The sequence below is a fragment of the Amblyomma maculatum genome, chromosome 1, assembly GCF_055883805.1.
Source record: "Amblyomma maculatum isolate TAMU_Amacu chromosome 1, ASM5588380v1, whole genome shotgun sequence".
In the NCBI taxonomy this organism is placed as follows: Eukaryota; Metazoa; Arthropoda; class Arachnida; order Ixodida; family Ixodidae; genus Amblyomma; species Amblyomma maculatum.
The window spans coordinates 462,904,196-462,921,762 of NC_139344.1; the positions used below are offsets into that span (position 1 = coordinate 462,904,196).

General features: G+C 46.9%; 1 protein-coding gene across 1 annotated transcript in view; it reads right to left on the minus strand.

Annotated features, from left to right (window-relative positions):
- LOC146209807 (uncharacterized) overlaps window positions 1-17,567 on the minus strand; it is a 101,906-nt gene that overhangs the window by 80,006 nt on the left and 4,333 nt on the right. Inside the window, exons 2-4 of the mRNA XM_084603954.1 lie at window positions 6,075-6,169; window positions 4,201-4,369; window positions 1,502-1,613 (exon numbers count right to left, since the gene is read on the minus strand). Coding sequence (XP_084460080.1) covers window positions 1,502-1,613; window positions 4,201-4,369; window positions 6,075-6,169 — 376 coding nt within the window. The remainder of the gene's footprint in view (window positions 1-1,501; window positions 1,614-4,200; window positions 4,370-6,074; window positions 6,170-17,567) is intronic.

Here is a 17,567-nt window from a genome sequence, read left to right on the forward strand (position 1 = left end):
ATGGCGATAATATAGTGAGCCATGTTTTGTTTGTTTTTTTCATGCTGAAAATGGGCGAGGCCAGTGCTTTAGTTTTCGTTCGCTTAATGACGGCACCGCAAGAAAAAAAAAAAAAAAAAAATTAAGTTCGCACAAAACAATATGCTTCAACAAAGCCTGCTTGGCGTTCTTGGCGCAGCGACGGCGCTTATGTTAGTTTGTTTACGCTGTCTCGACGAACCTGCTGCTTCACTTTATGTTGCTTATACAAAGCAATTCATTGTTTCAGAGCGTGATAACGATCCGCACCTCGCTCCGTGTTTTACTATGTCCGGCCCCGCGGCGCCGACGGACTGCATTCTCCACGACTTAACAATATACATATTCGTTCCTGCGACCTTCGCTGACATGCTATTTCGCACTCCGTCATTTTATAATGTTGTAACGCCCCAGCACTGCACATAGAAAACAAGTCGATTCAAAGGGCCGAGGATTTGCAATAGCAGGCGACCTGCAGTTTTCGCCGATCCACCCACACACTTATTTTTTTCCCTCGATTGTTGACTACGGTATTAAAGTTAGCGACCGCACAATTGGCACTGTCTGAATAAATGTACCAAAGCCTTCCCATTTTGCTGAGCTTAAAAACACGTGCCAAGCCTACGGATGCGGTCACTCTCCGTTCAGACAGCGGCCAGTCCCGGCGGTCTGGAAAGGAAATGGCGCCCGCGGGCACCTTTGCGGTACTCTGAAAATTTTCCAGTGACTCTAGGAGCCGCAGTGCCACCCAGCGACGCTTTGGGAGCCTGTAGTAAAGATTTTTGCCAGTCCCAGTGACTTTACTATACAGGGGTTCTACTATTTGAAAGCGCACTTTTCAAACACAGCAAAGCTGGCCCATCATTGGCACTGTGCTCCTCAGGCCAACCGTGATGCAAAGCTTGCGAACAGCCATCTTGTGTGATTCTGCTTATGAACCCGAGTAATAAGTCTATGCACATCATGGACATGTGAAATAGCACTATGAATTCCAGCCAGTTATCTTCAGACGGCATTCTTAGCACAAAACAACACACACGCACACGAGAGAAAAGGAGGGACACGGGACAAGCGTTTGTTCCATGTCCATCCTTTTCTCTCGTGTGCGTGTGTGTTGTTTTGCGCTAAGAATGCCGTCTGAAGTTGAAAACCATCTAGCCCGTCTAAAAGTTTTTTCAAACCATCAGCCGTTTATCGTGTCTACATGATTAACTGCAAGGTTTATTCTCCTTAGTTGATCACTTCAGGAATGCATCCTGAATTTTATATGGAGCCTAGGTGCCAGTGTATTTTTGTTTCTTACTGCTCCTCAAGAAGGCTATAGTAGGCTTTACCCCCAGACTCCTGAGTGTCTGCACATATGCTAACAGCTTGGGGTCATTCAATGGCCACAGAAACAAGGGTGTCTATGTGATGGGCCATGAGCAAGCTATAGAAAACTGACGCGCGCATCAGGAAGAGAGAAGACGAGAGGAGTGGCTACCTGAGCCCTTCCCGGAAGCTCTCCCCCAGCAGCTGGTCTGCCTCATCCAGCACCAGGAGCCGCACTCCGTCTAGGCACAACTGGCCCTGCTCCACCAGCTGCAGAAGGCGCCCTGCACACAACATGGGGGGACACACCGAATGGCTCAAAGGAAACAAAGAACAGCCACTTCTGCACATAAGACAGACACGCAGGCAGCAACGAAACCGTGAATAGACAGGTGACAGGTACTTTACCCAAAATGCAGCTCCTCAACACCCTGGTTCAACCGCATATGTGATAGTATAATCATATTTTCATGTGTTTTCAAAGCAAATTAAAATGAGCAACCTTCATTTAATGAGCAATACTGTGTTTCAAGATATCTTTTTTCCTGCTATGGCCTCCCAACTTCTTTAGGCTGGTTGTTGATCATTTGAGCAGCCAAGCATACATAAGATTCAGAGTCCCTGGTACGAGTGTATATTAAGAGCACAGGTGAAGTCTCACTATCCAATGACCAAAGCCATGAGCACACCAGTAAAAGAATGTGCATGGTGTGCTGCCAGCAGTAAAATTCAAGCTGCGAAAGGTGCCAGGTGACTGGTCTTTCTGCTGTGCAACAAACAGCTCTTGGGACCATTTTCTGTGGCTTTCCATGCATCCCGAAATGGGGAGACCAATTAAGCGCAGCTGGATTAGTCCCACGGCGACCGTCAGTGCTGCCATCTCTTGGCCTCCACCGGAGGCTACCAACCAGCAGTAGCAGCGGAGCCACACACACTTCTCCAGAAGCACGGGTCATGACTGGCTCAGCATGGATAAAGTTAAGTGATTGATGTGGCACCATTTTTTCCGTGAACTCCTCTCCCTTGGAATGGCCATACATTTTGCGGCATATGCTGTGCTGCCCCCATGCCTGCATGACTGCCACGTTTTCTGCGGCTGGGTCCATGCAGTTATAATAATGCATTTTAAAGCAACACTGTGCAACACCACATATGCCATGGTGGAAGACTCTCAAATAACGTCTATCACATGGAGTTGGTGCGCATTGACAGTCAACAGTGAATGAGTGCAGCCTTCACTGCGTGCACTGAACCTTTCCCGTTATGGGCAGAGAGATGCAAGGAGCCTGGTTACCATCAGGAGACTGGCTGTGCTGTGATGTCATATATACAGCTCCCCAGCAATTTCACACAAAAGGTGCGTGGTACAGTATTCCTACATAGGATTCAACAACCCACACCTGCATATTGGCAATGAGAAATGTTACAGTGGAGGGCTCAGATTATACTTCCAATCATCGGAGGTTCCCTAATGAGCACAGATTTTGTCCAACACATGGGCATTGTGCTCAGTTCTTTTCCTTCATTCAAGTTTCACTTTAGCCACACAGGTGGGAAGAAGCAGTAGTGTTGCTGTGTCTGCTGTTCCTAACACTGTACAGTGGCTCGTCGATTCGAATTTCAATAATTCCAATTTTAGAATAATTATAACTGCGTTAATTGGTCCAGCCTAGCTCCACAGAAATCTATGTTCCTGCCAATGCCTACGTAAGCTATGGTACTGGACAAGTGCTATGGGTCTTGATCTGGTTAGCCCACGCCCAGGTACGACTGGCGCTGTAAGCAACCATCAAAATAGCACTCCCCAAACCTGAACTACATGTTGCTGAGATGACCGCGCACCTTTGACTTGCGCACAATGCCAACCGTGATGAAATATAATCAGCCTTGTCTCCAATAGGCAGACAACACAGTCCTGATTTTGCTTTTATGAGGTCTGCACAGTTCGTGCCGGCCCGCAGCGACGCTGGCTATCAGCCATGCATCAGCCAGCTAACCAATCACAGCTGCACGATGTTTGGGACGATCATTGGAGGTACAGGGCATTTTCAGCACTCCCATCTGCGTGGTTCCTCCGCTGCTCCAAAAATATCTGCTCGTCAAATACCGTTTAGCATGTTTTGCAGTGAAGCCTCACACATTACGAAGGCTGCTTGCGAGGGTATGCTACTGCATCCCACCGTGTAGGATGCCAGGGAGGCTCTGAACATTTTCAAGCAGTCTTGCGTGGGTGCCTCCGCAAGTGTGCATGCAATAAAGCATTAAAAGAATGCAAAAAATAGTCACCGTTGCGTTGTTCTCGTCAAAAAAGCAGGCACCACTGCTAAATTTTTCACCCAATAAATTGGCTATTATGCAAGTGGTTCTTGTCAGTTTTTCCAGGCCATTTGGTAATTCAACTTTTTTTCCAGGTCCCATGAAGTTCGAATAAAAGAGCTTTTACTGTACCTTGAATTTCTGGCAGTGAGCTACACAGCTTGTGTCAACCAATGAGGAGCTGAATTCTTGAAGTTGTCCACGCTGCCCATGATTTCATGGGCACTTCGATTATTGTGCAGAGAGCTACTCAGATGGCTGGTGTGATGGGCACGAGCCGACCTCAAAGTGCCATCGTATGCGAGCGGATTTGAGCATTCCAAGTCCAGAAATGTTGATGCCAAATGCAGCATCTCCATGAGGGTGGACAAAATGTGTGACAGAGCACAGCTAAGCTGGGCGTTGCTTTTCGAACCTATTACTGGTCTTTCAAACTTTGCCACCAATCGCTGCACCACCAATGGTGGATGCCAGGGCAAACCTTGTGCACACCCAGTATTCACCAATCATGCTATAATCAGTACTTGAGTGGCGTGTGCATCGTCAATCACTCACCCAGGGTGCCGACAGCCACGTGGCAGCGGGCCAGCTTGCGCACATCCTCCCGCACAGACAAGCCCCCAATGAAGGCGTACACCTCGAGGCCCGGCGTGTCGCAGCCCAGGCAGCGCACCGTGTCACAGGACTGCACAGCTATCTCACGCGTCGGCGCCAGGATCAGCACCTGAGCAGAGCAGTGGTGACCAACGCATCATAACGACACAAAGGGCAAGAAACGGAAGCAGGCATATCTTTCTTTGATGCACAGAGGAATTGCATGCCTTCCATCTATAGGGAAATGAAAAGAACTGCCTTACAGCAAAAAGGCTGCAAAATGTAAGACTATACAGGCAATATTTCTTGAGAAAAAAAGCATGCAAAAGAAGCACAGTTTAGCCCACACAGAAACTCATACGACTCTACATCCGGAATATTTAGTGCCACGTGGACCACTCATTTGCCAACTGTAGAGGTGGCAAGAAACCATACACCATTTAGGTTGGCTTCCCTGCATAGCGCCCCCTGCAAACAGCACTGGCGGACCAAAATCAGCTATGGGGCTTCCTTGCAACACACAGTGCTCCGACAAAAACTGGCATGCCCTACCAAAATTACTGTATTTGGATACCAATACCCCTGCTACGGCAATCCATTAGCTATGCTGACATGTGGCTTTTGTGGCTAAGTACATTCAGCATATAAATGAAGATTTGCTCACATTTGTATGAAATAATTTGGAAGGCACTGATATGCCTTATAATTCTTAGAGCCATACTCAATATACTGAGGTCTGCACCTAGCCATTGCTTGTCATAAGACATTTAATCCTGTTAACACGTGCTCTATATACAGAATAACCATTCGTAACAGTTTTTCACAAATATATTTTGAACAGAGTCATTTTTATTTACAGGCCATATTAACCATTCCTAAAAAACCTCTTCAGAAGTGCCACAGGAAAGTTGTGCAGTGTGCACCTCAATTTCACCGGTGGTTAAATGCATCGAAAGACACCCCTACAACTTGCACTTCTCCTAAATAATTGGCACTTCTCCTAATGACTCTCACATATATGAAAATGGAGCAGGCACCTTTGGGAACCTGCTGGTAGTGCTGGGGCTTTAAGAAACCCTGGGACAGGGTGAACATGGAGTGCGCTTGAGGGTGGCCGTCGGTCGCTTCCACTCATTTTGCATGCCACATTGCTGTCGTGCAGTGAAACAAAACGAAGTTACTAAGGCGCACACATGATGTGTTTTCTTTGCCAAGCACTTATTCTATTTAACTATAACAGCATTAGGCATCTTATGGCAGACAGAGGCTATTCTGATACCACCACTGCCTTTTACGGCTAGAATGCGAATTACGTTTGGACAAGCAATGTCGGCATAATTGAGGGGCCAGCGTGAGTGCAAGGTATTCTTGGGGTTCGAGGCTACAGATAAGCTTGCAGGTGGGCTACAGATGACAGATAAGTGTTAATTCAAAAGGGGGTATGCGACAATTCTTTTAATTCTCATCTTGCATCTTGTTCATGCTCCCTCCTTCCAGAATCAGAGCTCTGCATGTGCCAGTAATCAAAACCACTGGCTGACGGGAGAATTCAGTAAAGCACCATGATCATGCTTTCATAATATACGTATACACGATTGTCTGTCTAGCATGCACATTGAATGTTTTCCAGCAGATTTATTCTGATCAGCTTGTAGAATGCATCAAATCCATTTTTCTTGGAAATAATTATTTCTCAGTGAGGCCATTGTGGTACCACTGCACGATCTGTGGGGTTCATGGCCAACAGCGAGCCCTGTTTGCAGCAGACTGGGTAGCCATTCCCAAACACCAGTGACAGCAGCCTGGCCAAGCAGCTGGCAATGGCTGAGGCTCACCTGGACTGCATTTCTGGCAGTGTTGATAGCCTGCAGAGCCAGCACAGAGAAGACGCATGTCTTGCCGGTGCCAGACTTGGCCTGCACCACCATGTCTGGGAAGAGAAAGGCCAAGGTCAAAACATCAGTTATTTACTCTTAAAGACCCTAATATTAGAACAATATATAAGGGGGGAAGAGGCATAACGTTACAGATGTAATATATTGAGCAACAGTACCTTAAGCACAAAGACAAGGTACACGAGGTTCATGTTATTTCAACTCAAGAAATCGCAACAAGATATCAGCATACCACATTTTCTGGCGCATAAGACACAGTTCTCTACAAATATTGTGTGTGTCTTATATGCATTTTATCTTTTCTTTGCAGTCTCACAGGCCCCAGGGGTTAGTAATACCACTAATATGAAATGCCAAATCATAACGACATCCACTGCCCTCCTCCGTCCACACTGCCAAGACAAGCCATGACAAGGTGAGCCACTTTTTCAGTTGTCATTTGCAACTGAGTTTGATGGCTACTGCACGTGTTTTCTACTTCCCACGTGTGCTGCACCATGTATGACCAAGAGTGATGGCAATCAAGCATGGAGGCGATCCTACCGGCGATTATTAGCATGAAGAGATGTTTGCCACCATAAATCGACAAACTTGTTGATAGTGCTTTCAAAGATGATGGATTTGAAGGCTTTGAATAAAAACAAAGTGTCGTCTGTGCGAAAATATTCATGAGCATGAGTGTCGCTTCTTTTCTTTTTTATCATTTCCCGCTGTGTGACGAGTCTTCTCACAGGTGCCAAGCCCCACAATAATGCTGCAGAGCTATATGCCTATGCACACTATGTGTTGCACACTGTGAAGAGAAAAATTCATGAAACACCAGTTCTGCACCTTGCCAGCCTGGCTACAGACTAGACTAGTGTTCAGATGCTCAAGTTATTTTGTGAACCAGCTGGGCTAGTGAGTGAGGTCGCATTGAGATCGAAAGCCACCGTGCTCCAACATGTGATAATGTTCAACACTGCTGAGCTCTGCTTATGAAACACAGGGCTGGTTTCAATGTTTATTTTATTGATTTCTTTAATGCTGTAACTATCACGAACAAAGCTTTGACATCACTAAAATAAATTGTTGTGGTGCTTGGGAATTTTTAATGTACGCTGACATTACACAGCATCTCCATTCGGTCCAGAAGGTGCAGGTTTAAGCATGACAGCAAGCATTGCTCTGAAGACTCAACAAGTACTGCGCTATAATGTCTTTCGCCTCATCGCACTTTAGTGGTCCAAAGTGCCCCTAGATTGTTTTTGCGTCCTTGTGCATATATCATAAAGTTTAGTATAGCAATAAAACTTGGCCAACATTCAAGCAAGAAAACCCAAAGAGTAATAGAAGCACTTTTCTTATGAGGCATCACCAAGTAGACATGGCTTTGCATGTTGAGTTTTAATAAACCATTTCTCTGCACACTTTCCTCCTCTTATTCTTAACAGGCACTATGTGACACACAACTCACTATCATGTTGGCGAAACATGACTTTGGAAATGAAAACTGTTTTGTATTCAGGTCACATTAACAATCACATGCTCAAACAGCTATGTGTAGAAAACACAAGACCTGCAGTGGGCACTTCTGCCCATATATGTGGTGCCGTGCTCTCCTAAGGACTGCACTTTAACATTTGTGTCATCTCTTAGCCCCGCCCTTGTAAATCCCGAGCAACAAATGTACCTTTGTTTAAAATGTTCCAACTAGCCCAATGCCAAGCATTTCTGCCATATGTTTGACAAATTTGGAGCACTAGAGACACCAGATTCCAGTTGTGCGTTTTCTTCTCTGTAATGATGAATAAGACATTAGACTACATTGATTGCCACGCAGCATTTGTCTGTGACCGCTAAATTTCTTCTCTCATGCTGTTTTCCTCTCATCAACCAAACACTAATTGTGATGTGCAGGTGGACATGTGGCTATCAAATAGTGCAACACAGCTGCTGATATGTTGTTCCCTGTCATTCAAGCTCTCAAAGCAGCTGGCTTATGCTTCATAGTGAAAACTGCCTATCAGTGATTATATTGAAGTTTCTTCCATGCCTCACGTGACGTAAACATCTCTTATGCATCAAGGCCAATGTTTGGTTGTTGAAACTGAAACAGCATCGGAAGAACATCGCTTATAAATTATTTAGTGGCTACATGGGAATACCAAGTGGCGATTTAATTAACATATCCTCCCAAAGCGACTCAAACTCCGTAGTGGAGTTTGAGTCGCTTTGCTGCCGTAGTGGAGGCCTCCGAATAATCTCAACCACAGATATCATACAGTACAGGGGCGCCTTGCGTTTTGTCTCCATCGAAACACAGCTACCACAGCGGGGATCAAATAAAGGGTCCATATTCAGAGTTTGCGCCATTATCGAAAGTGTCGCTATCTCCCTGACCTCGAGTCATCTGATTGGTGAAAGCGCCAGACCAAAAGTTGGTGGAAGCAAGCTCGAACATTTTGGAGCAGCTCAAGGAGCAGTAATAACGCCAATTTGGAGCATCTTTAAAGCAATAAAGTGAGAGTTTGGAGCATTCAAATTATGTTTTGCAGCATGTTTCTAGGGTCAAGAGCTTTTATTATTTGCAAGTTTTTGTTTCTGACAGACAAAAATTTGATTCCTTTCTATTCAACGTTCAATGCTTTGCTGACTACACCTGCACCTCTGAGAAGACAAAAAGCCAATACGTACAAATATTTAAAATAACACAAGTGACGTGTGGAACAATTCGCAAAAGACTAGCAGTAAACCAAATGCTTGCTTCTGCACATCATAACTGAATTAAGTCTGGCTATTTTGACAGGATGGATCGAAATGTGGAGTCTATCACATTGGCGTGCTCAAGTACTACCACAATTTTGGAATTCAGATCAATGACCAGCACATTTCCGCTCTCCTTGTGCATATAATTTTTGGCCCTATGCCTAGCATATATTGAAAAATTCCAGGGCACTGGTTAGTAGTATCTTCAGGAAAGATAGACTGCACTCAAAGGTAGACTTCTCCTCCTCCAGATTCCTTTGCTTCGTATCCTTCTGCCAGTGGCTCTTGTTTTCACCTGAACAACACTGGAAGTGCATTAAGCCCTGTATGGCTTTCCAACACTCTTGAGAATGTGTCTAGTGAATAGCAATGTGTCTAGTGAATAGCCCCTTAGTGGTGTCACCCTTTATGCTTCAAGTATGCTTTTGTCTGAAGTAGGACTAGCAAAAAGGCACAATGGTGAAGAACCTGCTTGTTTTCATAGAACAACTCTAGTTGTTCTGTGCTGTCGATCACCTTTTTTAACAGCTTGAGGTACCCACCATGACTGCTTCGCTCACTTCTCTCATCACCGGCAATTCAAAGGGGTTGGAGAAGGTGTTGTGTAAGTGAAAGATACGTGTTTTGTTAATTATTTCCCTCCAATCGCTTGTTGCGACGTTTTCAAATTTGGTCACAAATTTTTTATGCTCTATGCTTTTAGTTTATAATCATAATGGGCTTTTGCTGCACAAGGCGGACTTATTGTTGTCTGATGGCGGAACTGATCACTGCCACATCGGATCAACTATTTGAGACCAAGTACGGGCAGAACCCGATGGGTCTTGCTCTAATAAAAGCGCCCGTCAGCCAAAGGCCTTCAGGCTCAATGCATGTATTAGCTCTAGAATTGCCACAGTTGTCCAAGTAGAAAGAAACGATTAAGGAACAATAACTGATTTAATGAGCCATTAGCGGTTTCGCCTTGTTTCAGCATGTACTTAGACATGCATGGCTTAATCTTTGAGACAAGCATATGATTACTGGCAGGATCAACCGGGTATTAAGCTCAGCACGAGGTGCATTATAACTGTCACCGTTGTGCTGCCTTTGTTTCGACTAAAGGGGCCCCTAGAGTGTGTGCATGGAGGATGGATGGATGGGTGGAACATAGGAGTGTCCTCTTTGAAACGGGGTGGTAGCAGTTGCTATCAGGCTCGTCATGGAAGAAGGAAACAACTTAGGAGAGGCCCTTGCCATTCCCAATGCATTGGAGAAAGTGTGGCGGAAGTGACGTCAAAATACAGGGTTAGCCAAGTTGGGCCATTAGCAATGGCGACGCTGTTGCTATGATAACTCGGGCCACTAGCAACAGCGTTGCTAAGGGCCCTAGGTACGTGAGCGTCATGGAGAAAGAGAATGCGGAGGGTAAAGGAGGAAGAGAGACGTTGCAGCGTCCGGTCGTGGCGCGGCCACGCCAGCTTCAAAAACATAGCGTCAGAGCCTCTCCTAAGTTCTTTCCTTCCTCCATGAGGCTCGTTTTTCCCCTATGTCTCGAATATTGTTTTAGATGGGTTAACTATTCCAGTTATTGAATTTTTATACAACATATGCACGCACTGTCAGGAACAGTGTACAGCAGACCTAGAACATCTTATATGGCAATGTCCATCGTTTTCACAAGGAAGAAACAAAATTACGCATATTCCACACGACGACATGCCCACATTAGCAGGTCAGGTTATATCAAGCACCGAAATACAACACTCCATTGCTACATACGGCAGTGAGAGCGGCCTGCTTCGAGTAGTGTGAGAGAGGTCGACTTAGAGCGCGAAGATCGGCCGCATGGCAAGCAACAAGCAACAGCTTGAAGAACCGTTAAGACGAAGAAGTTACACTCCCATCCCTCCTAACTCCCCGAGAACCCAAACAGCGGCCGAGAGCCATCCCTTCCTTTCAATAAAGGCTTCATTCATTCATTCATTCCTACATTACTGACCTTATGCCACTTTCCTGCTTTAAAGCCACCAATCTTCCAATCGCTTTTTGCTAGCTTCCACTGCGGATTCATTCACCCGACCAGTGCTATCTCTAAACCCTAGGAAGAGTGACTGCACCTGCATCGACATCTGGATGGATACCACCACATTTGAGTATAAGATGTTCAATTGTTTCTATGGATTTACCATATACTGCACATGTTATCTTCTTGGTTACATTTCTTTTTGTAGCTGCGTGTTCTAAGGCACCCTGATCTAGCTTCAAAAAGTATGGCACTGCCTCCTGATTTATCAAAATAAGCTTCCTTCCTGATCTGCCTTGTCCACTTTCGGTATAGTTCTACACTCTGTTTCTTTTCCATAAAATTTATCCAATTTTCACGTTCTGTGTTCTTCATCTGTTGTTTAATTCTCTTTATTTCTTCGTCCTTGTGACCAGCATACTTACTGGTTAGATTCCTAGTTCTTTTCCTCCATTGTGAGTCAACGCTTTTTAGCTATAAGTATTTAAATAGTTTAGTTGCTGTTGGGACTTGGTTAGCGACGCCATCGGCTCCTCCGGTGTTGGTGTCGTGCTCGAAGAAGCGAAAGGCTCAGTTGAGAGGAGAAGAGGAAGAGAGCTCGCATAAGATGGAGCTCTGTATTTCTTACAAAAAAGTTCTCCAGGTCCCCACACGAGTCCCTAGGCACGCATGTCATATGACATAACTGCGGGAAAGAATCCAGAGGAACGCCCAGGGTCAAAGGGCAGCTTGGCGTGGGTTGAAATTTATGACCGCGGCAGAAGCGGCTGCTCTTCGGAGGTGATGTCGGAAAGGGCTGCGCCGCCGGCTCCGCCCGTTCCGCGGCAAATGGCCCCGGAGTCGCGTCTCGGCCGTGGCGCGAAGTGACAAAAACAGAGTAGTTAGACAGCACAGCGTAAACGCAGTTCTTGTGAGATCGGCGCTAACTGCTCTGTGTGTTTCTCTTTCTGGGCGGAGAAGGCGCAGACAGTCATAAATTCCCGATACATGTCGAAACAAGGACTGAAGAGAATGCGCGGCACAGGAAATCGTTCACTGTGGCCTCTTGGAAAGGCACTTGGCCAGGGCCCGCTTGCACGAACGTGAGGGTATAAGTCCAGTCTTAATACCGAGTCTAGTCTTATCCGAATCTAAAATAAGACTGGGCTTCCCGGCGGCCGCGATGTCCCGCTGAAGCCGTTGTCCGGACACAATACTGCCCACCTGTTACTGTCCAATTTCCTCAGGCGTTCCTGATATAATATTTTACTTTGTGCTTCCTGTGCTTCGAAAGATGCCCAGCCCATATCTCCCTGTACCACCTGATTTGTGGTTTTGCCGTGGGCACTAAGTGCCAATCGTCCGACAGCTCTCTAATTTATTTTTAATGTCGACTGTACTTCTGCTTTTAGGCACAAAACAGCATTTGCGAAAGTAAGCCTGGGCACCATAGTTCCTTTCCAAATACCCATCAGCACTTAATACCTATAGTATCCCCACAATGCCCTATGCTTTATTATAATTGCATCTCTTTGCCCTTTTGCCCTAAGTGATTGCTCATGCTTTTCAATGAATGTTGATCTTTTGTTGATCCATACCCCCAGATATTTATATTCTGCCACTCTGGGTATTTCATGCCCTTGTATATTATAACCCTGATCAGTTGAGCCATTGAAAATTATCAGACCTGACCTAACTGCACTAAACCTGAAGCCTACAGCATCCCTTTTGTCTCCGCAATACTTAACAAGAGTTTGCGAGTCTTCCTGGCTATCTGCTAACAACACAATATTGTCTGTATACATTAAACCGGTGAGGTACTGCTCTACGACCTTTCCCTCTAAACTATTCAGTTCAGTTCAGTCGTTCAGTCGTGTCCGACTCTTCGTGACGCTAAGGACCATATCATGCCACGCTTTCTGGTCTCTCACTATCTTCCTAACATCACATACTTCATCTGCAGCGCCTCGGGGATGCCATCTAACCACCGCGTTCGCTGCCTACCCCTTCTCTGGTGACCCTCAACCTTTCCCAACATCAAATCTTTCTCCAGCGACTCCTTTCTTCTCATCAGATGACCAAAGTAGCTGAGCTTTAACTTTAGAATTTGACCCTCCAATGAGTAGTCAGGGTTTATGGTCGACAATATCGACTGATTTGATCTTCTGGCAGTCCAAGGAACTCTCAAGAGTCTCTAACAGCACTACAATTCAAACGCGTCAATTCTTCGGCGATCAGCCTTCTTTACAGTCCAACTTTCACATCCATACATCACAACTGGAAAGACCATAGCACGAGTTATACAGATTCTGGTTGGCAGTCTAATGTGTCTGCTCTTTACTAGGTGGTCAAGGCTAGCCATGGCTCTCTTCCCCAGAAGTAGGCGTCTCCTAATTTCATGGCTGCAGTCTCCTTTCGGGGTAATCTTGGAGCCCAAGAAGAGAAAATCTGTCACAGCTTCCACTTCTTGTCCCTTGATGCTCCAGGACTTGATCGGGCAAGATGCCATGATCTTTGTATTTTTAATGTTCAGTTTAAGCCCGAACCTCTCACTCTCTTCTTGTACGCGCATCAGAAGTCTCCTGAGTTCCACCTCACTTTCTGCCATTATAGTGGTATCATCTGCATATCTAAGGTTGTTGATACGTTTTCCAGCAATCTTCACTCCAGCTGAAGACTCGTCCAGACCGGCCTTCCTCATGATGCACTCAGCATATAGGTTAAATAGGCAGGGCGACAGTATGCAGCCTTGTCCAACTCCTTTCTTGATCGGAAACCAATCAGTAAGACCATGCCCAGTTCTGACTGTGGCCTCTTGCCCTTCATACAGGTTCCTGAGGAGACAGATGAGGTGAATTGGAACTCCCATCTCTTGGAGAGCTTGCCACAATCTGTTGTGATCTACGCAGTCAAACGCTTTCACATAGTCAATAAAGCAGAAGTAGATGAGTTTCTGGAACTCTCTTGCTTTTTCCATGATCCAGCGAAGGTTGGCAATTTGGTCTCTAGTTCCTCTGCCCTTGCGAAACCCAGCTTGCATGTCCGGAAGCTACCGATCCACATACTGCTGCAGCCTACCTTGGATGATTTTCAACAGCACCTTGCTAGCATGCGAAATAAGCGCGATCGTGCAGTGTTTGGAACAATCTTTGGCACTGCCTTTCTTTGGAATGGGGACGTAAACTGACCTCCTCCAATCCTGTGGCCACTGCAGGGTTGTCCAAATTTGCTGACATAATGTATACAGAATGTTAGCAGCGTCATGACAAAGGTTTTGAAGCAACTCAGCTGGAATGCCATCAATTCCGCTAGCTTTGTTCTTAGCAAGGCTGGCTAAGGCCCATTCAACTTCACTCTTCAGGATGCCCGGCGCGAGATCGGTAATCACAACCGGCTTATGTTGGGTTTGCACATCCGGGTCCTTCTTGCACAGTTTTTCTGTGTATTCCTGTCACCTCTTCTTTATCTCTGAGGCTTCAGTGAGGTCCCTGCCTCGTTCGTCCTTTATCACGCCCAGCTTGGCACAGCAGCTTCCTTTGACCGAGGAAGATAAAGTAGGACATCTTCTGAAGGGCATCGCAGATGATGTTTATAATTTTCTAATTGCAGAAGGTGACCTGAAAGCCGTCTGTGATGTAATTTGGCATGTTCGCACATTCGAGACATTGAAGACTCGTCGCATAACACCAAAATTGGGCGGCTCGCCAACGTTCCATCTATGGCGAGCATTGAAGACAGCTTCATGGACTTGTCATCAAACCATCCGGCAAATAGTTCGCGCGGAACTGCAGCGGTTTAAGCCCCCTGTAAGGTCTCCATCATCTTTGCCCTCTGACGTTGTCGGCTCTCGAGGGCCTCCCTCCTAGCTCCCCTCGATGCCCGTTATGAATTCTATCAATACGGCACACGCGGACATTTGCTCCAACAGCCCGACGCCAAGGTTCGATAGCCCTGGTCACCTGCCGCGCTACGACTCACGCCTGACTAACTTCTTGTCGCAATATGATCAGCCCTATGAGTGCCATCCTCAACCACCACCTGCTCGCTATTTCCGGCGTCCAGCCCGAAGGCCTGAAGATAAGTTTCGCTAACCAATGCACCCTGTCTCCTCGGAGCCCTCCAGGGAACAAGGTTTTCGTCTCACAACCCCCGTGTGCCGCCGCTGCGGCATTGCGGGGCACATAGCTCGATACTGCCGCAGGCGCCCACTCACCCGTTACGATCGGCCCGTGCAAAATGCTCCGCCACGTAACCGTTTCTACGACTCTAATTGGCAATGGCCCCCATCTTCGTATGAATATCCCCAGACCAATGGACCGCGCAGCCACTCTCCTGCTTCCGACCAAACTTTCTCGCCACCACCTGCCTCTTCTGCGCGCTGCTTTCTGTCACCACCGGCCACGGCGGCGGCCGACATCGCCATTGCCGGAAAACTAGTCAGCGCGGCCGCTGGAGGTCAGGTCACTGGAGACTGTGCCCTGCCTGAAGAAATTCCTCCATCTGTTGTTATGTTAAAGAACACGGTCTATGTGCTTGTGGATGGTGTGGCGACAATGGCTTTAGTGGACACCAGGGCAACCATTTCAATAATGAGTTTATCGTTTAAGAAGCGGTTAGGATGCAAAGTTATGTTTGTTTGGGACAGGAATACGAATTTTCATGGCGCGGGTGGTGAGGTGTTGTGCCCCTGGGAATGTGCAGTGCTTCGGTGTCCCTGGGTGGAACGGTATTCACAGCGGAGTTTGCAGTGCTTTCGCGATGCACGCATGACATAATTCTAGTTATTGACTTTTTGAGAATGTGTGGCGCTACGGTCGACTGCCGCTCTGGGGAACTCTGCGTTGATGGTTTCCTTCCTTCTGGACATTTAGAGCAGCAGCCACACGTGCGTGAGGATGTGTTTGGCGTAACAGAGGATACCAATGTGCCAGCCCTGTCTATGGTGCGTGTCCTAGTTTTGTGCCCCAGCCGTGCTTCCGACACCTTCGACGCTACAGTGGCACCGCTTCATTCTAACTGTGCAAAGAAATACATTCTGGTTCCTCATTGCCTACTGTCGGTGGTCAAGGGCTGCTCACGGCTGAGGGCCATCAATTGTTCTTCGCAACCAGTAGTTCTGCCTGTGAATATGAAGATCGCGACGTGCAGCCAGGACGATGCCCCGTTGGTGGCGTTGGTTACTGATGCACCTGGCGAAAGTGCTGCCGCTCCAGCCCCCGACTCACAACTGCATCGGATGATCAGCCGCTCTCTAACCAGTGAACAGCGTGACGTTTTGGAGGCCTTACTAGTCAAGTATTCTTCCATATTTGATTTTTCGGAGCCCAGCGGCTCACGGTGCATTCCTGTGACACGTACCCGGCATCGCATTGACACAGGCTACTCACACCCAATTCGACAGAAGCCGTACAGAGTGTCGCCAACAGACCGCCAGGTCATCAGTGAGCAGGTTCAGGATATGCTGGAAAAGGGTGTTATTCAAGAGTCATGCAGTCCCTGGGCCGCCCCTGTAATTCTGGTGAAGAAGAAAGATGGTACATGGCGCTTTTGCGTCGACTATCGCCGCCTGAATGCTGCAACAAAGAAAGATGTGTATCCCCTTCTCCGGATCAATGACGCCATAGATTGTCTGTTCTCCGCATCATATTTTTCATCCGTCGATCTGCAATCGGGATATTGGCAGATCCCTATGCACTGTGACGACAAGGAAAAAACGGCTTTTATCACACCCGATGGCCTGTTTGAATTTAATATAATGCCTTTCGGGCTTTGCAATGCTCCTGCAACTTTCGAGAGATTTATGGATGCTATCCTAACGGGGACTAAAATGGCATATATGTATGCGCTACCTCGATGATGTCGTCATTTTTGGCCGGACATTCAATGAGCACAATGAACGCCTCGCTCTCGTGCTGGACTGCTTCGAAAATGCCGGTCTAGTAATAAATTCGAAGAAGTGTCGATTAGGTGAGTGTCAGATTTTGGTACTAGGACATCTCGTCGATCGCGAAGGCGTCAGACCGGACCCTCAAAAGACCGTGGTCGTTGCATCGTTTGTAACACCTCAGAACGTGAAGAAACTTCGAAGTTTCCTAAGGCTGTGCTTATATTTCCGCCACTTCACTCCCCGTTTTGCTGACACCGCTAACACTCTTACTTGCCTTCTCCACAAAGACGCTCCCTTTGAATGGGCATCAGAGTGTGACTCTTCTTTTTGCCAGCTCAAGTTTTTACTAGCATCACATCCGATTCTCTGGCATTTCAACCCTTCTGCTCCAACGGAACTGCACACAGACGCCAGTGGTGTTGGCATTGGCGCTGTGCTGATTCAGCGTTACGGCGACAAGGAAGATGTTATTGCTTACGCCAGTCGTTCCTTAAGCAAACCTGAACGCAATTACACAATCACTGAGCAGGAATGCCTCGCGGTAGTGTTCACCGTTCAGCGGTTTCGCTGTTATCTATACGGGCGGCTCTTCACAGTGGTCACTGATCATCATTCCCTGTGCTGGCTGATAAACCTCCGTGACCCATCTGGCCGTCTTGCACGGTGGGCGATCCGTTTACAAGAGTTTGATTACACAGTTTCGTACAAGAGTGGACGCCGGCACGCTGACGCGGACTGTCTCTCACGTTTACCGCTTCCTACAACGGAATGTGACGCCGACAATTTTGATCATTACATCGCTGCGGTTTTACCT